We start from the raw sequence: 22,791 nt of genomic DNA, 5'->3' as shown, positions 1-22,791 counted from the left end.
AACATGGAGGACATCTTGGCAATGGGGATAGCTCAAATAACTGGCAAAAACAGACAGTAAGGTGCAATATATATATATATATAAATATATGGAATCACAAGGATTTATACTTTACCCTCCTTCTTGCTTTTTAACTCCTTCTTTGCTTGTAACTCCTCACTTAGAGATGTCACTTAGGAGATTTGCCCCAGCTCAGGATTCGCTTGTGTGTCCAAGCTAAATGCAACTGCAAAAGCCAAGCAGAACTCACAGAGAAGGGAATACACTGGGCCCAAATCAGAACAGTACAAATGCACTTCTGTTCTGTTTAGTTTAGCCTTATCGCCTCCATTTTAGCTCAGTTTTCTTCACTTCTATAGTATACCTTCCTCTTTATCAGCCTTCATCCACATACCCTCTTAGTTAAGTCAACTCCACAATCTCTATGGTCATCTATGGTCCTCCCCACGACCGAACATGCAGTTAAATGCTACACTTGTTAGATATATGAAAGCCTCTCCTACTTGTGTGTGCATTAAAAGCCTAACCACCCCAACCATTGTACACTGGTGGTCTTCACATGTGAATTTGTGCATACCAAGAATGAGGCTATATTCAGAGGACCAGGCCTAACAAACATTGTACGGTTTCTGTGCTTCAACAGGCCCCATGCTGTACTACCTTCCTACCTTTCATCTATAAAATACAGTATTTGCCCGATTATAAGACAAGGTTTTTTCCAGAGCAAATGCTCTGAAAAAACCCCCCTCGTCTTATAATCGGGGTCGTCTTGTAATCAGACCTCAAATAGGTCTGACTATGAGACTAAGATCCTGATCCCCCGCAGCGATGCAGGGGACCTGGATCTTCCTCCTGTGTTATGCCCCCCCAACTTACCGGTGCTTCTGAATCCTCGGTGCTTAGTCCGGGCAGCGTGTAGAGCTCTACGCGATTCGCGTAGAGCTCTACACGCTGCCCGGACTAAGCACCGGGCACTCAGATGCAGGGGACCCGGATCCTCCTGTGTTATGCCCCCTGCCAACTTACCGGTGCTTCTGAGTCCCTGGTGCTTAGTCCGGGCAGCATATAGAGCTCTACGCGATTCGCGTAGACAACTTCCGCTCAAGCGCGTAGAGCTCTACATGCTGCCCGGACTAAGCACCGGGGACTCAGATGCAGGGGACCTGGATCCTCCTGTGTTATCCCCCCCCAACTTACCGGTGCTTCTGAGTCCCCGGTGCTTAGTTCGGGCAGCGTTTAGAGCTCTACGCGATTCACGTAGACAACTTCTGCTCAAGCGCGTAGAGCTCTACACGCTGCCCGGACTAAGCACCGGGGACTCAGAAGCACCGTTAAGTTTGGAGAAGGGAGGGGGAAGGAGTGTTAAATGGGGGGCATAAGGCATTTCTGGAGGCAGAGTGCTCCGTGAAATGCCTTTTAACCCCCTTAATGCCACTCTGCCTCCAGAAATGCCTTTTAACCCTCTATGCGCCACTGCCTCCTGAAATGCCTTATACCTCCCTATATGCCACTCTGCCCCATAATATGCCTTTTAACCCCCTAAATGCCAGAGTGGCATATAGGGGTATAAGGCAATTCTGGAGGCAGAGTGGCACATAGGGGGGTCAAAAGGCGTATCATGGGGCACAGTGGCATTTAGAGGGTATAAGGCATTTCTGGGGCAGAGTGGCAAGCCTGGGGGCAGATGTGCATAACTGGGGGGGGCAGGTTGAAAAAAAGGAAATAAAAACAAAAACAAAATATTTTTCTCAATCATAGCTTTTATTAACAAACAATTGTTCACATAGTTTACATGAATTAACATTTACTGGTAAAACTTTTTTCCTATAGGGTCATCTTATATTCAGGCTTTTTCTTTTTTTCATAAATTAATATTCAGATTTTGGGGGGTCGTCTTATAATCGAGCAAATACGGTATTTTAAGAAAGTAAGCACTGAAGTAAAAATCACGATATAGGAAAAGATAGTCAAAGGCTTCATTATTTTTAATTGTGATATTGTCTGGCAATGAGAAATAATCCACTTAACATTCACATTTGTGTAAAATGCACTGAGTGGCTGTTAGCACTGGATCAATGAACTCTTTCTGGAAAGGTTTGCACATTTATATTAATATAGACACATTGTAATAGATAATGAGGAGAAATATGTACAATCGACATGGTATTTAACTGCAGATAACTTACAGGAAATACGTTAGTGTATCTTTTTAAGGACTGTAGCTGTAGCCCGGTATAGGATGGCATTTAATTGACACCCTTCTAACTTTTCACATACGGTGCTCAAAGCTAAGCTATTCAGAAGAAGCTAAAAACCATTCAAAGGAAAAGAAGAATGCCTCTCTTTATTTCTGAATGTACTATTCTTTGTGTAGCAGTTACAAAGGTTCTCCTGACACTGACAGTTCAAGAAATAAAGGGTTCATAGAACAGAAAGCAATGGTGCAGGTGCAACTAACTCTAAACAGTTTTAGAGTTTATAAGGAAATGTTTTGAATATCCAGAGCAAAATGTGTAGTGTTTTTAATGTCATTCGAACATCTCTCAGGACAATTATGGAGTCACTAATAGCTACTCATTCTTCACAGTCAACTGCTTTTCCCCTGATGTATGTTTGTCCTTTTATGAGTTCACCCAAACATATTCCATGTGGACTTCTTCATACAACTTCTACAGCTAATGACATCTTTCTCTACTACATTTTGGATTCCTTAACATACCTTCAATGATTGTACGAAGAACACTTATGGAGAAAGGTTAATGTTAATTTCAGGCCATGAAACAAAGCACTCGAATCAACCATTTTTCCTTCATGCACTCACATTGACAGTAGTAATAGCAAGGTCAATAATACAAAACAATTATCTACGGTAAATTAAAAGACCTTGCTGTTATCCGTCATTGAGCTAGCAGCTACCTCTGCGTGGATAAAAACCCTGACAGTACTGAACTTCACTTAAGTACTTAACTTTTAGTAGCAAAATGTATTAAAATGGCTTTCGTCAAGATTTCCAACACATCAGAAGTGTTTATGTACTAAATGAATGAGTAATGGCGAGATTATATTCCTTGAGCTAATCTTATTTACTGTCTAGTTAAAAATCAATCCCCAAAACACACAATATTTTATGGATACTATCACAAGAATGAGGGTTTTTTAGCTGGGATCGATGGCTACAATGTTGATGTCTTTCTCATGTCCTTCAGGAATGAAGCACCCAGGTAGATGCATTCAGTCTTCAGAAACAGGAACTGTCTTCAGTGAGTTATAGAGAAAGCAATATAGCTCTTTTTCTTGTACTTGACATCTGCTTTTCTTACCCAATAAAGTAGACAACTACTAGTACTGAATGTAGCTAAACAAGTACTGTAGAAAATATTTATTTTTTGGGTATGACAGATTTTGAAACTTCTCTGATGTATGAGAATACACGGAAAAACTACATTTAATATTGTCACTTAGGTGTTTACTCCCTAAAGAAAAAATTGTCACTAGAGTTGATGTTTCAACTCCCTTAATTTACTATATATATATTATAAAAGTCTACCTCTGTGAGCTTCTGCTGTAAGAAGAGCTTAGCTTGTTCTATATAATATAGTTAAGTCAATGAGAGTTCTTCAAAGTCTCCTTACGCATTGAATTGTGTATTACAAACCACTAGCTCAGCCGTTTTTGCTGGAGAAGCGTGTCAGTGTTGGCCATCCATAATGCATACCATGCAAACTCTTTTTCCTGAATAAATCGCTTTGTTATAAGACTAAGCTTTTCTTCCATGTGTCTTACATTCAATAACCTACTAAAGGCACACATTTCCCACAGCCTTAGATACAGGGCTGGCACCTTGTGTCCAAAGGGAGCAGGTTAAGCCATAAACAGGATTTTAATAAGAATAAATGTGATTAAGACCAGCTGATTCTAAAACTAGGCAAATTTCAGCACACTGGCCTGGATTCAATGCTCAAGCTGTATTCATCACATGTAATTAAATAATCCTCACATATTATTACGATAAGCAAAAATGACATTAAAAGAGAGATGTACTGGCCCAGTCTCATTTACTGAGATATAATGTTTCATTTGTTATGTCATTTCACTTTAATGCAATTCATGCAAGGATTGCTATACAATTACTTGTGATTTAGCCTGGGCATTGAATTCAGTCAATTATACTGCATTATTTTGGAGACCTTATTCTGCTATGTGATCTGTTCTGTGCTTCCCCTCGTGAATAACTTTGGTGCCTACAAATAGACAGCTACACCACAAAGTGTACGCATGTGCACTAGCTTAAAAGCATCCATACAGAAACAAGAAAAAAAAAAAAAAAGCAAAAATACAGCAAAATAGACCGTAAAATCAGTGGTTGGAAAGATCATGGCATAGTGTCTCAAAATTACGCACCTTGTAGCAACACCATTCCATATGACGGCACGTTTCTTACCCAACTGACTTTAATATTGGACTGATGCCAGTCAATAGACATGGAAGAAATAGATGCCCTGCATTATTTGAATTTATATAAGCTTGTATAAAGGTATAGTTGTGCTAATGTATGTTTCTAAAAGTTTTAAATTCTTTTGCTTTTTTTAAATGTCATTAAAATGTCTTGTTTCCATTCTTTGGAGTTTGTTGGATTATACTAGCTTTCCTTAGTCTTCTTGCCAGACATGTACATGGTGACAGCATCTGTGAATTGTACACAATGCCTACTTTTACAGTCCTTCTGGGAAATACATATTTTTGGATTGCCTGCATTCTAAATCAGAATTTTAATGGAATTTTTGGCACAATTATTTCTTAAACACGCTACAAATGCATTTTAACTACAAAACATCAAAAATGACTTTGCATCAACTTAATTAACATACTCGTAAATCATGTTCTTTGGTTGAAGCCTCTTCCCTGACACAAGTTCATTATGATTAGAAAGATAGACAGTACTGGATTAGATTTTAAAGTTTAATATCCTGATGAACAGTTTTAAGGTAGAGTAATTAATGATATGGCCTCCCCATAGTGCTGTGACATATATTTGCCTCTTGCGAATCACTACAAGGAAATTTGGTTGGTTACAGCAGCTTAGCTACGCTTATCTTTACTTTTTTTAATCCCAATTTGCCTTGTTTATAACAGTTTACTGATGCAAACAGACTACATACACTGCAATTGATGCAGCATGTTCTAGGCTTTTTCCAAAAATGCATGCTCCTCGGGGGATATTTTTTATAGGTATAAAAATAGTATAATGGGGAGAGGCTTCGTTTTGTCCACATGTCACCAATTTTAAGGCATCAACACACATGGAGCCTCAAAATATATATTGCTTTTGTCATTTACATGACTTCTAGAAACAATAATAATTTATTTGCATATTACTTAGATCCAGAATCAGGTTTTATTATATGCTGTTTTTATCAGTTGCAGAGAAATTCCTTAAGCCATTTTCAAGTTCCCACTTATTAAAACGTATCGTTTGTAACTGTGAAATAGCATGCTGTCACAAGCACACAACTGATATAATCATAGAACTATCAAATATTTGGGCACTTATCAGGTAAACGCCAACATAAAATATCATAACGGTGCGCAGTGTTTACAGGACACAAAAGATTTATATTCAATTTCTTTCCTAAAGGTAATACTCATCACAGCAAAATTTGCATTTTATGCTACGATTTTCTGTCCCCAAGTCATAAACAAACAAAACTAATTCTTGTGTATGTGTTTTTTATTTGCCACATCTTGTCAGATAGTGACAAGACTTAAGCTGTGTATTATCAGTCATGAATTGAAAGTTAAATTGCATTAGAAAAGCAGAATATATAAAACATAGATTGACAGCTCATATTAGCATAGAATAACCTTGTTAAATGTGCTTAGTCGCTCGTACGGACATTTAACTAATTGAACAGGGAGGGAGACCAGTGGGATGTGCCGGGTAAGTTGCAGCATTGGGGTTTTAAAAGTCTGTACGAGTGACTCTGTTGGTCGCTCGTACAGACTTTTAAAACCCCAATGCTGCAACTTACCCTGCAGATCCCACAATAATTGGTCGCTCGTACGGACATTTAACTGATAGAACAGGGAGACCAGTGGGATCTGCCGGGTAAGTTGCAGCATTGGGGTTAACTTTTATTAGGGGTTAACTTTTTTTTTAAAGGGTTAAGGGGCCGTGCGAGTGAGCCTATTGGTCGCTTGCACGGCCCTTTAACCTACGGATTTCCGCTTCCGTTATCTAACGCAGCATCGAAGGGGTTAACGGGAGCGGAAATCCATAGGTTCGCTGTCAGGGGTTAACTTACAATTTACAAAGGCTGTGCGAGTGAGCCTATTGGTCACCTGCAGGGTCTTCCTCTGGCATCAACCAATTGGTTGATGCCAGAGGAGGTCCCTGTAGGCGACCAATATGCTCATTTGCACTGCCCTGTAACCCGTGACGGCGAACCTGCGGATTTCCACTTCCGGGAACTGCCGCTATGCTGCGAAGACAAGGTAAGTTAGAAGGGGGGGGAGAATGGTAGACGAAGACGATCACGAAGATCTTCGTGGTGTGTGTCTTTGTCTTCGAATACGTTTTACCGCCGCTGTCTTCTCTTCGGCGTGTCTTCGGAATGAACACGAAAACGCACTCTTCGTGTTCGTTTTCATGTTTGCCCGAAGACGAATGCACAAGTCTAGTTCTAACATTGTGGAAATTTCTAAAATCATGGGATAGGCAAACATCTACCATGAACACAAGACCACTAATGACCAAGGTTTAATGTCTTGAAACAGGTAGGAACAGTTTTTTGTCTGCTCAGACACAGCAAAAATTAGTTATATGTACTGCATATGGAGATTTTCTTTTACCTGTGTTTTAGGTTCCAGCTATGAGGGACAAGCACAATCTGGCTTTTAGCTCACCGCATATCAGATATTTTCACTGGGTTCTTTAAGTTGAATTCAGAACAACTTAGTTTTATGTGGATTCATTTTCAATCGATAAACAGTGTTATGCCTATGCTTATGTATACACTATATGGCCTAAATATGACATTGGCCATAACCATTGCCAACAGGTCTATAAAATCAAAGACATAGACAGCCATCTCCATTATCAAATATTGGCAGTAGAAGGGGTCGTACTTAAGAGTTCAGCGACTAAACGTGGCAGTGTCATAGGATGCCACCTTTGCCATAAGTACGTTTGTGAAACTTCTGCCCTGCTATTATTGCCCAAGTCCACAGTGAGTTCTTTTATTGTGAAGTGGAAGCATCTAGGAGTGACACCATCTCAGCCCTAAAGCAGTAGACCACACACAGATCAGGACTGCTGAGTGTTGAATCATGTAAAAATGGCGTGATCCCTGTAGTATCACTCACTGCAGAGTTCCAAACTGCCTCTGGAAGCAACATCAGCATAAGTACAGTTATAAGCACACCACCACTGGACTGCAGATAAGCTGAAACACCCTTCACTAGTTCCAGTTAATGTTTCAGCATACAAAGACATTTTAGAAAATTGTATGCTTCCAGCTTTGTGGCACATAAACTATTACTGGAGACCCAAGATGTCTTTGTACAAACACAATAAAAAAAATATATAGCTTTTTCCCGAAACGGCCTGTGCTAGTTAGCTTTTGTCACTGAACAAAACCACAATAAGATCCAAAAACGTTTTTAAAATATAATGTGCACAATGCTTCAAAACATTTTAGTGAAATTTAAATCCTATGTGCAGTGTAGTGATTGTTGAACAAAACATGGATGGTTGGAGTGTGCCCATGTCTTAGACTTGGAGAACAATCCACCTTCCATGAATAAAGCTATGGCTTCAGAGGAGATTGTTGATGTCCTTTTTTATTTAGGAATGAGTCATCTTGTCTAGTCACATACAACATAAGGTGTTACTGTTTACTGTCATTTCTGATTTCAGATGAGCACCAAGGAGATGTCCTTGAGCACCACTTAATAATGCAACACTTAAGTTTAGGCTTTTGTCTACATTATTGACTTTGGTATGCAAAAAGCATCTTTATAGAATACCACACATTATATGTTTGGTGATCCTTGTATAAAAGGCTTGGTACACATCATCCTACACAGATCAATTAGTATAATTCTTTTTTTAAATTTATCTGGGTAAAATGGGGGTGATATGGGACACAATCTTAAATGTATCAGAAACAATACAGCTTTATTCAAAAAGTGAGAATTATTCTAACTTACACCAAATGGAATTTAATTACATAGCGTAAATTAAATAATGGAAATATGTTGCAAACAGGTGTTCTGTATTTGACACAGACGGTTAATCAGTGCGCTTATTATCAACTTCTGTAGGGATTTTACATACTGCATGATAATAAAAAATGGCATCCAGGTGCAGGCCTTCATTGAACACATTATTTAGGTACTAGATAGATTATCTCTGGTATATCATTGCTAATTACCCAACCCAGTATGCAGAAAAGATTTAAACTCTAAATCACACAGACTATTAGACTTGACTGTTAGTAAGAAACTGTCAGGGTCCACCCTGCCTGCGAGGACTATGCAACACGTACTTCCAGTTATGTCTACCTGCAGCCACTAGTGGCCACCCTTCCCCCTCTGGAGCACCCATATCCAATCACTTGGGACATCGAAGCCTTGTTACCCGAGTTGATCCCTGCCTTTATATACCTGCTCTGCCATTCAGTCTGGGTCTTTGTATTTGTTTGGCGTGGGTCCTTGATAGTCTGTGTAAGGTTTGTCTTACCAGAAGGAATCCGATATGCAGGACTGGAACACACTTGCTCAAAAACAGAACACACGCAAGGGGCCTGGTGAGGATAACAGGGCACTTGGTGGTGTAACTGTAAGCACGAGTGGTCAGAGGGCAACCGTTTAGCAGACCAGGGTCGGGACGCCAGAGGTAAACGTAGTCGGGTCGGATAGCCAAGGTCAGGATGCCAGAGGTACACGTAGTCGGGTTGGATAGCCAAGGTCAGGATGCCAGAGGTACACGTAGTAGCAGGGAGAGCCAGGGTCAGGAAACCAGAGAAACACAGGAAGCCGTTTAGCAGACCAGGGTCGGATACCGGGAGAACAGGAACAAGATATATATATATAGGATACGGGAGGAGCTCACGTAATACGGACAGAACCAGTATAACTGAGCACTGTGGATACTGTGCTCGAGGTTTAAATAGCCCGGGGGGGCGTTCCCCGACGTCCGGGACGTGATCGCGTCCTGCGTCGCCATAGCGACGCAGCGGAATCCAGCCGGCGGTCAGCTTCATGAATATTCATGAAGCGGCCGCGTGCGCGAGCGGCTGCTTCAAGCTCCAGTCTGCGGTGCCGGCGTTTCTGCCGGGGAGGAGAAGAGGACGGCCGGGAGCTGCTTAAGGTAGGTGCCTTACAGGATCCCCCTGCAAGACGCGACCTCCGGGGGCGAGGATGGCCTGGCTTGAGAGGATGCAGTTTATGAAACTTTTGAACACATAATGGAGCATGAACTTGACTTGCCGGTTCCCAGGTCCTTTCTTCTGGGCTATATCCTTTCCATTGTATAAGGTATTCTAGATGCCCTCGACGGATCCTGGAATCTACCACTTTTTGTACCACGTATTCTTCAATCCCGTCGATGACCACTGGTGCAGGAGGTGGAGGTACCCGGTCAGGAAAAGGATTGGCCACCCAAGGTTTGACCAGCGATACATGGAAAACCGGATGAATCCGACAGGTAGAGGGAAGTTTCAATTGCACTGTCACTGGGTTGATGATTTTCGTGATATTGTATGGGCCAATGAACTTAGGTCCCAGTTTCTTGGAAGGGATCTGTAGGCGCAAATGACTTGTGGACAGCCAGACTTTGTTGCCACAATGGTAAGTAGGGGGACTGGAACGGTGGCGATCTGCATATGATTTGTAGGCCTTTCTGGCCTTGATTAAGTTTTGCTTCAGGACTTGAAATTGTCTTGTTAGCACGGTGACTCGATCCGAGATCCCGGGAATCGTAGGTTCGGTTGGCAGACCTGGAATCATGATAGGATGGTAACCATAGTTAGCGAAGAATGGAGACATCTTTATAGATCGCTGTGTTTGATTGTTATAGGTGAATTCTGCGGAAGGGAGAAATTGGAGCCAATCATTCTGAAGGTGCGTGGTGTAACATCTTAAGTAATGCTCTAATATTTGATTTAGACGTTCGGTCTGACCGTTGGTTTGCGGATGAAAGGCCGTGGACAAAGTGGGACGAATGTGCAGCTTGCGGCAGAACACCTTCCAGAAACGAGATGTGAATTGCACTCCACGGTCTGAAGTGATAGTGCGTGGTAATCCATGAAGCCGGAACACTGTATCCAGGAACAAGGTGGCTGTGGTGGAAGCGGAAGGAATGCCAATTGTGGGAATAAAATGTGCCATTTTGGTGAATCTATCGATCACCACCATGATTGTGTCGTGTTTCTTGGAGGGTGGTAGATCGACAATAAAGTCCATAGAAATTTTAGACCAGGGAACCGAAGGAATAGGTAATGGGCGGAGAAGGCCCGTTGGTTTTCTACGGAGGGTCTTGGTACGAGCGCAGGTAGTACATGAACGGACAAACGAGGTCACATCTTGGTCTAGCGAAGGCCACCAGAATTGACGTCGAACGAGGTCTGTAGTCTTCTTAATGCCCCCATGTCCAGAGAGGAGAGAATCATGGCATGTTTGTAGAACCTTTAAACGGGCCGGGGTCGGTACAAATATCTTATCACGGTAGTATAATAAGTTTCGGGTACGACGAACCGGAGGATTAGTTCTCGGAACTACGGCTCTGCGGGATAAGGAGCGAATTAAGTCCATGAGAGATGGTTGGTGTGTGAGGAAGAGGCTGGAAGGAAGAATAGTATCCGGTTGAGTCTCGGGACAACTCGATACAGTAGGTAACCGAGACAAGGCGTCTGCTTTGGTATTACGGGATCCAGGGCGATACGTGATATGTAGGTTAAATCTCGTGAAAAAGAGAGCCCACCGAGCCTGTCTGGGGCATAGACGCCGTGCGGAGCGAAGATACTCCAGGTTCCGGTGGTCAGTATATACTGTTACTGGATGTTGAGTCCCTTCTAGCAGATGACGCCAGGTGTCCAGAGCCTGTTTGATGGCCAGTAGTTCTCTGTCCCCCACACTATAGTTCATCTCGGCCGGGGTGAGTTTACGCGAGTAGTAGGCCACAGGATGCAAATTTTGTTTCTCCCCATGTCGTTGGGACAGAACTGCTCCTACCGCTAGATCCGAAGCATCCACCTCCAAATGGAACGGTTCCGCCACCATGGGTTGAATAAGGATGGGAGCAGTGGTGAAGTGTTGTTTGAGAGCGTCGAACGCATTCTGTGCTTCCGGTGTCCAGGCAAAACGGGAGTATTGACGAGTCAACTTGGTGATGGGCGCGATAACATGAGAGAAGTTTCTAATAAATTTGAGATAATAGTTTGCAAAGCCAATAAAACGTTGGACCCCTTTTTTATCAGAAGGTACTGGCCACTCCAAGATAGCTGACACCTTTTTAGGATCCATCTGTAGGTTTCCAGGCGTAATGATGAATCCCAGGAATTCTACCTGATCAGCTTCAAATTGGCATTTTTCCAGCTTAGCATAAAGGTGATGTGTGCGTAGACGGTCGAGAACCATTTTGACCTGGTCGTGGTGATCAGATAGGTTTGACGAGAATATGAGAATATCGTCCAGATAGACCACCATAAAGACATCCAGATAGTCCCGAAAGACGTCATTTAAAAAATGTTGGAAGGTAGCAGGGGCATTGCAGAGCCCAAAGGGCATGACAAGATATTCGAAATGTCCATATCGACTTCGGAAGGCGGTCTTCCACTCGTCTCCTTTACGTATGCGGACCAAATTATAAGCCCCTCGGAGATCAATCTTGGAAAAGATCCGCGCAGTTTTGAGTCGATCCAGGAGTTCAGGAATAAGAGGTAACGGATATCTGTTTTTAATGGTGATCTTATTTAGTTCCCGATAGTCTACACATGGTCGCAGACTCCCATCTTTCTTTTCTACAAAAAAGATTCCTGCTCCTGCTGGAGAAGTGGAAGGTCGGATGAACCCTTTAGCTATATTTTCTTGGATATAGTCCTTAAGGTGCTGTAATTCAGGTTCTGATAATGGAAATATCCTGCCGAATGGGATGGGAGCGCCAGGGAGGAGATCAATGGGACAGTCATAAGTCCTTTGGGGAGGAAGTGTATCAGCTCCCTTCTTGTCGAAAACATCACGGAACTCTGCATATTGTTTAGGAATACGTGGATCAGGAGGAGGAGGCGAACAATCAGGAAGCAATAGAAGTGTAGGGTGGTCTGTCCGGCATTGATTGCGGCAAAACAGGGATTGGAAGGAGAGGGTCCCCTTGGACCAATCAATTGTAGGATTATGGAGTCTTAGCCAGGGTAGGCCAAGAATTACTGGAAACATGGGTGACGGAATAAGGTCAAAGTTCAAGTATTCCGTATGATTATTCCCCAATAGAGCATGAAGTGGTGATGTTTCGTGTGTAACGGGTCCAGTAGACAGGGGGGACCCGTCGACCACTTGTATATGTATGGGAGCTGGCTTAATTGAAGTTGGTATATGCAGTTGCTTGGCAAAGTCCTGGTCCATGAAGCAACTGTAGAATTATTGGTCCACTGTAAAAACAAGGAGATGTACAGGTGAGGAGAACCGTCCTTAGGGAAGGAACTTAGGCAAACTTTATCAGGTGCAGGCTTACCCCTGGGAGGGCGTCGCGGACAGGTAGATATCAGATGTCCAGGTTCACCACAGTATAGACACAGATTGCTCCTCCGACGGGCCTTCTCGGCTTCTGATAGTGGGCCACGTGCCACTCCAATCTGCATAGGTTCTTCTGGAGGGGGCATGATCGCTGGAAACTGGAGAGGAGGACCAGTAGGAACCGTAGGAGCAGTATGAACCGTAGGAGGGAAGTGGCGTCTCGGGGTAGGAATGGCTGAAGCTGCGCGTTCCAGGCGTCTTTCCCGAAATCTGCGGTCAAGCTGTATGACCAGGTGTATGAGGTCTTCTAAGGAATCAGGAATGCCCACGCGAGCCAGTTCATCCTTCAATCCTTCGGCCAAACCCAGACGGAACTGATCCAACAGTGCTGGTTCGTTCCACTTGCTTTCCATAGCCAAGCTTCGGAATTCGGTCACGTATTCCTCTACTGGCCTCTTCCCTTGTCGTAAAGCACGTATGGCAGCATGAGCAGAGGTAGTGCGAAAAGGATCGTCAAATAAAGTGTCCATAGCGTGACTGAACTCGGTCCATGAGTTCAGGACTGGATTATTGGTGCGCAGTAGATGGTGAGCCCAGATCTGTGGTTCCCCTGATAATAAAGAAATCACAGTTCGTACCTTCACATGATCAGAGGCGTAGGTTCTGGGTTGGAGAGAGAACAGGATTTGGCAGGACGTCATGAAGGTACGATAACTGGCTCTGTCTCCTGAGAAGCGCTCGGGAAGAATAGCCTTGGGTTCAGGAGTAGCAGCAGCAGCAGAGGCCCCCTCCATTGGTGGAAGCGGAGCGGGAGCAGGAGATGGTGCCCCAGGGCCAGGGGGGTTAGTTTGCAGTTCATGAAGCTGGTGCTGCATATGCGCATGGCTGGCTTGGAGGTCCTGGAAGGAGCGAGTAAGTGCAGTAATCTGTCCAGCGATGGCTGCAAGAGCATCAGAAATTCCTGCGGATTCCATGTCGAGGCTCAGTTATTCTGTAAGGTTTGTCTTACCAGAAGGAATCCGATATGCAGGACTGGAACACACTTGCTCAAAAACAGAACACACGCAAGGGGCCTGGTGAGGATAACAGGGCACTTGGTGGTGTAACTGTAAGCACGAGTGGTCAGAGGGCAACCGTTTAGCAGACCAGGGTCGGGACGCCAGAGGTAAACGTAGTCGGGTCGGATAGCCAAGGTCAGGATGCCAGAGGTACACGTAGTCGGGTTGGATAGCCAAGGTCAGGATGCCAGAGGTACACGTAGTAGCAGGGAGAGCCAGGGTCAGGAAACCAGAGAAACACAGGAAGCCGTTTAGCAGACCAGGGTCGGATACCGGGAGAACAGGAACAAGATATATATATATAGGATACGGGAGGAGCTCACGTAATACGGACAGAACCAGTATAACTGAGCACTGTGGATACTGTGCTCGAGGTTTAAATAGCCCGGGGGGGCGTTCCCCGACGTCCGGGACGTGATCGCGTCCTGCGTCGCCATAGCGACGCAGCGGAATCCAGCCGGCGGTCAGCTTCATGAATATTCATGAAGCGGCCGCGTGCGCGAGCGGCTGCTTCAAGCTCCAGTCTGCGGTGCCGGCGTTTCTGCCGGGGAGGAGAAGAGGACGGCCGGGAGCTGCTTAAGGTAGGTGCCTTACAGTCTGCTTCTAGGTACAGATCTGGTTTCCTGTTCTGATTACCCGTGTATGACCTTGGCTTCATTGTCGATCCTGATTCGTGTACCAGACCCCGGTGTGTCCCAGACCTACGTATCTTCCAAGCAGTGTGGCCTGCCTTTGCTACAGTTCCCCTGCCTTTGCTACTGGGCTTCCTGCCGGCTGCCCTGCCAGTGGGCCTATAGTTCCAGGCCTGTCCGGCAAGACTTTCTACTCCATTGTATAAACCAGTCCTGTTCCTGTTCAGCAATACAATCTATTCTTATTTATCAGCCTGGTGTAAGACTTGGAGTATAGACAGAGCCCCAGATATCCCCTGCAATTGGGCTCCTACCCGACCTGGTGGCCCGGGTCCTGACTGAAACAGATTATTAAATTGTTTGGTAAGAAATACTTACGAATTCTGAATATTTTTCACTTTTATGCTTCAATTACCCATTCCTATAGAGTTTAAGCTCTCGAGCGGGGCCCTCAAAAGCCCACCATTCCTACCTGAAACTTTGTATGGTTACTGTGCAGCTTATCAATAAAGCGATAACTCAAATATTTGCAATGTGCATAACTGTTTGGACATTTGCTTTTGTTAAACCTGTGTAATCAAACTCCTCCAAAAACATGCTAAGAAATGTTATTTGGAAGAATATCTGGAAATCACTAATTTTAAAATGTTTCACCAAAATATAGATTTTTTTTCAGAAACAAATAGGAATCTCCATGGTCTTCCATCAGGTTTTGCCAATTAAATATCTTTATACTGTATACTTGTGTCTGTATTTTATTCTGCCTGTCAGTAATATTGGCCCAATATTGCTTGGAATGATTTGTTTCATTTTCTCCGCCATTTTCTGTTTTTCTGCATTACATTACCACTTTAAGTATTTGGGCCAATATAACATTATTCTTCCAAACTAGCGATGTAGCCCCAGTGACATGGAGTAAGCATAACAAATGCATGTAATTATGATTATTGAGACTCGTTTAAATGATAAGGCGAATGTGTGAATGCTGCATGTTGAGTTATCTGTGTCAGCACCAAGGACAGTGGCACAAATATTCATATTAGTACTGCTCATCCCACTGTATATATGAAAGTATACAAATACCAAGATAGAGAGCCATTCATGCATATGTGGTTTTTTTTTGACATTTCAGCTAAAAATGAAAACAGAAAATATACAGCGATGACTAATTTAAAACAGTGTTAATGAAACACAAAAAAGTATATATTTTTGTTCTTAAAATTATCACATTATATGTTAGGGAATGGTGTTTTTTGGAAAATCATGCCATTGCTCCTTAAATCATTTTTTTCAGTCCAATTTATTTCACGGGAAGGAATGTTTTAAAGATTTTTATCTTTATATTAAATATTGAACTCATAGATGCTGGTAAATAATAAAAAAGAAAAGTTCTACTTTAAATAATATAAAATACGATAAAAAGATAATCCACTCTTAAAATTAGTAGAATATTTATTTTATCAACTAAAAATAAACTGCATATAAAATTTTATAACAATGCCAAAACTAAATATTTTGCATGCATCTCTTGCCTCAGAAGATACATTACCTTTCAGCGTGTGCAAATTTAACATTCACTGCTAGAAGAGTTGAAGGGAAATCTGAAACCAATTTAGAAAGGGTTTTGTGGTTCCAATGTTTTTCTAGAAAGCAGGGCTTAATTGAAGTCAGTAATACAACCCTTTGAGCAGCATAAATCCCTTATATCCGCTTCAGCACAATTAAATGTTAAGTAACGTGCAATCATTAGAGTTGTTGTTCTAACTAATGTCTTGGCACCTGCAGTTTAATGTTGGAAAGTCTGGAACAGACTCGGAGGACTGAACCCACCTGATGTGGGTGAGTATTTGAGTGCTTGTTGTAATTGCCTGTGATCTTATAAAAGAACAATTAGACTTCTTTTCAGGATAATAGACTGCAATTAGGGATTCTAATAAAACAAGAAACGAGGCAAAACATTCTAAACATAGTCAGATTCACTTACAGCAGTTGGAATGCCTAACGGCGCAAGATTTAAAGTGACTCTGCCCCGTAAAAAAAAACCTAGGCTAAAATCATGAAAGTATAAAATTGCTTATATCTTAAAAATATAAACACATCATACATCAGTTTTAATCCCTTAATGACAAAGCCTGTACATGTACGGGCTCAAAATGCATTGTTTTCAATGGGTATAGGGACCGCCCATTGTCATTAAGGGGTTAAAAATATTTAAATATAAAAGCAAGTTGTACTTGCTAAGTAGATATTAGATAATAGATCCCAAAATTCAAGTATCCCCTCAAACACCCAGATCAATATTGCTTAGTAAACCAGTTCCTAGAATAGTTTTATGAAGTAAAGTAAACTTTACAAAATATAGTAAACTTGCACATTCCCTATGATATTTCATTGACTATGAGGACTAACATTGGCTACCTCTCATTATGAATATCATAGTTCCTTATAAGATTGTTGAGAATTCAGTCACAAAAGTAGTAAACTCGAGAAGGGTTGGGTAAAATTTCTGGCTTCTGAAAAGTATTTTTTGAGGTATATGCAAGAAAACTTGTAGGAAAAAAACGATGCTAACATTTTTGCCGGAGCTTAAGTGTGATTCATGCTCTCACAATCTATATTCCTACGTGCTTGGTGTTTAATTCAAAGCGACATTACTGTGCATAATCTTGGATTGCTGTTGTCACCAAAAGATGCAAATACTAAAAAGGCTGGTGCAACGGAAAGGTAAAGGCATCTGCAATTAGAGGCTCAGAGGCAGCTGATATGTTTATGACTTGGAGCCCCTAGAGAATCTATATGTATCAGTAATCTAAAGACCATTTTGACACAGAGGCATTAAAGTTGCTGAATTTTAGATGATGATTCTAGAATGCATAGCACATTTGTTTTATTTACCAGTCAGTATCAAACAAACATCTGGAAGATCTGATATTAAATCTCGTCAATAAGCACCAAGTAGCCATGTTTTCAATAAAAAAAAGACATTTACGACCGGTGGGATCTGTAGGGAGGGTGCTAGTAGCAGATGTTTAAGCACTAATTAAAATCAGATGATTGCATTTACCACTTCACATTATTCTAACGTATGTCTTTTTCCAAGTAAGGTAAAGTTACAGAAAATTAAGTAGCACAATGAAAAACGAAAATAAAAAATTTCATCTTACGGCATTTTGCTTTGTCCTCCATACTGTCCTCTGGAAAGCCCCAGTTGCAAGAAAACAGAGAAAAAAATAAATAAGATTAATGTTTTAAAAAAGGGAATTTGCTACAATTTTTTTAGATGGGTTGTATCGCCCACATTGCACATATATATATATTCCTAATTCTGGTTAAAGTCATTGGCCAATTTGTAGCCCTACAGTTGTTAAAATGGTACTTCTAGCAGGTTCTGTTTGCTGGAAATTGATCGGAAATACAACAAGCGCTGAAAAGCCGTCTGTCCAGGAAAAAAAGCTATAAAAACATTGAGAAGAACTAGAATGTAAATCAGGAATGTGGACAGGTTGAACAGTGAGTTGTTTCATATCACAATTTAAAGGGCAAACCCAGGTGACTTTCTTCTCTATGGACAGCTGAACTGTTCCTGTATCATGCCTAGATACATTTAGCGAAATGAAATGCTTTATCTCCTAAGTACTCACCGTATGATGACTGATGAAGACCACTGATATATCACTGAGTCAATAGGATAGAGATAAAGACTCACAAATCTAGGGCCTGACTTGGGATCACTATGTATTCCTTGCCCTTTTAGACCAATAGCTGCCTAATGATGCATGTGTGAACAGCAGTATTGGCTGCCTTACACCCAGCCCTATGAAGCTGTACCGGCCACAGGACTTCTGCTCAATGTGGCAGATGGGCAATAAGGGCCTACTGAAAGACAATGCAAGTTACACACACAGGATAGCATTGACTGCCCTCTCATCTCTTTTGATACAACTTTTGCTTTACAAAATAACTATAATTAAAACTGCTTTCTAGGATAGCATAATGGGTGGCTTTAAATACCTTTGGAAGTACCCTTTAAAGTCAACAGTTTGAGGCACATTAGCAAATGCCAATAATCGACAAAATATTGTTTAAACTGCTGAACCGTACATACCATTAGAAGTCAAACACCACAGGAGGGAGCAAAAATGCAAAGTGATGTAATTTGGTTCTTTACTTCCCCTTGTTGTTGAAATTGTGCAGTCACTACAGGAGGTAGATCTAAGGAGGTTAGATCATGCCTAGTTAATTGCATATTTATTCACCCACCTGCTTCTCTTTCCAGTTTTGCGTCTGAAGGTGTCAGGATATACTTTATATCGCAGATGTTAAATGTTATTCTTTCAATTGTTTATATGTGTAGGCAAATAAATAAGGAAAATAGGATACTTACCAGCCTATCCAGACTTGTAGCAGCCGTAATTGTGGGTTTTTCATCTGGATTGTATGAATGGAAGCGAATATTGTATCTCTCTGAATATGATCGTGAAGACCTTAAAGAATAAGAGGATTTGGGCTGACCACATGTTGCAAACACCTATAGAACAAGAAACCACCAAATTATTATTTCAACATACAACAGATAACCTCTCTAAAGAAAATATCACCAATCTCTCCTATTTTCGAGTAAGAACTTTTTATATAATATTTATAATTAAATAATTACATTTATATCTGTAACATTATCTTAAAGGAATAATGTTATTTTCCTTTTTACTACCATGACTTGTACCGCTTGTAAGTAAACGTAATAGTAAAGTTACAAGAAAAAAATATAGCATGTAAAGATCTAAGTTGATTTGTCACAGAGAGCAAAAAGTTTATTAGTATTATTTCTGTTTTTGGACTATCTGGGTGCAACATGGAATCTGTAATGGGTAAACTAACCTGAATAAAAATCCTACTTATATCCTAGTTGCTCAGTGATGGTTAGTTGAGGGTTAACTGGGGAATTTCTAAATCTGGATCCTTCGGCAGAGACAACTTATGAGTGAATGCTTAGGATATATATATATATATATATATATATATAAAATATTCATAAGCATGTAGTGGTGAATGTAGAAACTTTAATGTAATCGCTCTAAACATGACCAACCAAATCTTCTGATTGTGTGCCATTGGCTTATTTTGGTGACCAGTACTATTGATTCAGTGCGGGTGCGGCCTATATCCGAGCCAATACAGTATATATATATATAGAAGAAATGGATAGAAACAGAGGGGCAAGGGATGAGATAGAGGAGAGAGATGAGAAAGAGAAGAAAAAAGAGGTATGAGAGAAGAGAAAGGGAAAAAAGAGGGGGAGAGTGAAAATGAAAGAGAAACGGGGATTACGAATAAAAAAGGGAGTAAAGACGGGAAAATCACTGGTCACTAAGCTCTCCCTCTGTTTGGGCAATGGCTTTGCGTGGTGGCACTATTAGCCATTAATGTAGTCCCATCTATACAGCTGGCTAGCCCTACCTACATGATGGGAATAGTCAGCCATGTAGTTGGGGCTTAGCTCGCTGCAAAAAAAGGCTAGCTGTATGTGGGACGGGGCATGGTGGAATATGGGCATGGCTAAAAGTGACCCAGGGGTGCAGTGATTCACCCAGAGAGTTCCCAGGTATGATAAAAATATAAATGGCAAAAAAATGGAACAATTAAATAAATAATTAAAAATGTACCGCTGTGTTTTCAGCACCAATCTTGTATACTTGATGACATTAAAAATAAATTTTATCAATGCATCCACCGCATCACCTTAAGTCCAGAAATGTTTGCCATTTTTCTTGTGTACCCCATTCAATAAGTATGGACATCACTAGTGCATCTTAAAATTCAAGGAATGTATGGATTACTAGTAAAGTACAACCAGCAATGCTGAGCTGTGTATTCACTGGACCTGGCAAATAACTAGACTTTCTTTGATAGAACTTACCCCTTCTAATGCAGTGGATCCTCTAGCCATTATGATATGTAACATGTTGTATGGTTTTACAACTGAATGTGATTTTTTAACTATATTCCTTTAATACTGTTGTGTATTAATCTTTAAGTCAGGGCCATCAGAGTGTTGGTTTATATTGGTGTAAAAAATATATAGTGCCAGTCTGTCCACTGAACAGCACAGTATTGCCATATACATATTTCATAGATTGTTCATTTAAAGTAGATTCTAGTTATCCAAGGTTACTTGTGCAACCTAGAAAACAAGGTCATTATGACAACTGATGCATACACAATGAACACAGTAAGAAAGCTGACAGTATTCTATTATTTCAACCGCTGGGCACTTAGAGGACAAAGAAGTTAGAAATACCTGCTAAAAGGTACCAGTGGATGCACTTTAATTATCTCAGTTGCCAGCTACCTTGACAACACTGCTAACTGGAAATTACTTAATGTGAATTAACCCCTTAAGGGCAATGGGTTTAAACCCATTAATGCATTGTCAGCCTGTATATGAGCATGTACAGGCTTTGTTGTGAAGGGGTTAAGTCTACTGAACTAGTCTTTCCCAATCTCTAATTAGCCCAGATAGAGTATAAAGCAAACAACTAATCTACTCCCTCGTAATCCCCCGTCTAGACTACTGCAACAACCTGCTTACCGGCCTTCCTTTCTCCTGACTATTCCCCCCCTCCAGTCTGTCCTCAATGCCTCTGCCAAACTAATCTATCTCACCCGACGCTCTGCATCTGCTGCACCTCTCTGCGAGTCCCTCCACTGGCTCCCCAATCCATAGCAGAATTATATTCAAAAACTAACTCTATGCTACAAAGCTCTCACTAACGCTGCTCCCCTCTACCTATCCTCCCTCATCAGCGAGTATACTCCAGCCCACCCAGATCCAACAATGACCTGCTCCTCGCATCTTCACTCATCATCTCCTCCCATTCCCGCCTAAAGGACTTCTCTTGCGCAGCACCAATCCTCTGGAACTCCCTTCCCCGTGCTGTCCGACTCTCACCAACACTACCCTCCTTCAAACGCTCCCTAAACACTTTTCTCTTCAGGGAAGCCTACCACTGACATAAACATCTCTCTCACCCACTTACAACCCTTATCTCACCCTACATTAACATCATTCAGTACCACGCAGTCCTTACCTCCTGTTTCTCACCCCTTATCCACCTACAATCTAAGTTCCTGCGGGAACAGGGCCCTTCATTCCTCTTGTATCTGTATGTCAGTTGCTGTATTGTATTGCTATATCCATTTTTCTTTTCTGGGGCAGATCCAAACCAGTGATTGGCTTGGCCCTAGAAACTGAGCCAAGCAAGAAAATGAAAGCAATTGTGTTGTTTAAAAAAATCAAATTTTAGCCTATCTCCCTTTTTACTTTTTTCACATATTTCAGTATTTTGTATTGGAGAAATAGATTTATATAGCTGATATGCTATACAGGTGTATAAAACATAAATCCAAATAATGCATCACCATTACAGATAATGTATGCACTGACCCCATGCATTTATCAGCTTGTGGTAAGGTTGACTGCAATCACTGCCGTGATGACACGTGTTTCAAACAGGTCTCAAGAGGCATTCATTATTTCCATTGTTTGAAACAGTATGAAAAAAGAAAATCAAGATGGCGGTTAGAAAGGACAGGACAGACCCAAAAAGAAAGGCAGTGAGAGATTCTGGAATGAGTCTGCAAGAGCTCTCTGGAAACCAGACTAGTCTTCAGGATTTGCGTGAATATTGGTTATTGGGAGATTGGCGAGTTAGGATGTTTATTTACTTGAATGGATTCTATTATGCGCATTTTCCAAATATTGTCATATAGCATCAGCGAACCATTTGTGGAATAATGGAGCCGCTCCATGGTAAGATTATGTTCAATTAGGCTATGGGGTTGCGATGAAGAAGTCACATTTAGCGATTTCCAGTTGCCGGCAATCAGGGTTTTTGTTGCAATTAATATGTGACCTTGTGGCAAATGGGGGGGGGGGTGAAGGTCTTGTTCAAAGATGAAGGAAAGCCCTCAATATTGGAACATTGTGACAATATTTTAGCATTTGTGTTTGTTTGTAATCATAATTGCAATATCACGTGTATGTAGGTGGCGGTAAGTTGATATTTTTTCTTCAAACAATTGCTTTTTTCGGTTAGCCGGCTTAGAGGTTTTATGTCTGCTTCTAACCAACCCCTGAGACAGACTTACAGTCTCTGTACTGGCTTCTGAGTCAAATAAAAGGACAAAGTAAGAGGAGCTAGGTAGTTGGCTGGCTTGACTAGTAACTTACACAGTGGATTCAAAGAGAAGCCTCATGAAAGGAATAAAATATATCACTACACTGCCTATTCTGTTGCATGTGTGCGCACACATACACACACATATACACACATATACACACACACACACACACACACACACACACACAT

The 22,791-nt window shown here is 41.5% G+C and overlaps 1 protein-coding gene across 1 annotated transcript in view; it reads right to left on the bottom strand.

Moving 5' to 3' along the window:
* The window catches only part of LOC149299892 (glypican-6-like), a 248,546-nt gene that overhangs the window by 14,063 nt on the left and 211,692 nt on the right, over positions 1-22,791 (bottom strand). Inside the window, exons 6-7 of the mRNA XM_089485848.1 lie at positions 18,807-18,950; positions 17,587-17,616 (exon numbers count right to left, since the gene is read on the bottom strand). Coding sequence (XP_089341974.1) covers positions 17,587-17,616; positions 18,807-18,950 — 174 coding nt within the window. The remainder of the gene's footprint in view (positions 1-17,586; positions 17,617-18,806; positions 18,951-22,791) is intronic.

This window comes from Sceloporus occidentalis, unplaced genomic scaffold, assembly GCF_023333645.1.
Source record: "Sceloporus occidentalis isolate IW3139 unplaced genomic scaffold, rSceOcc1.0.p SCAF_27, whole genome shotgun sequence".
Lineage (NCBI taxonomy): Eukaryota > Metazoa > Chordata > Lepidosauria > Squamata > Phrynosomatidae > Sceloporus > Sceloporus occidentalis.
This window is presented reverse-complemented; position numbering and strand designations above follow the sequence as displayed.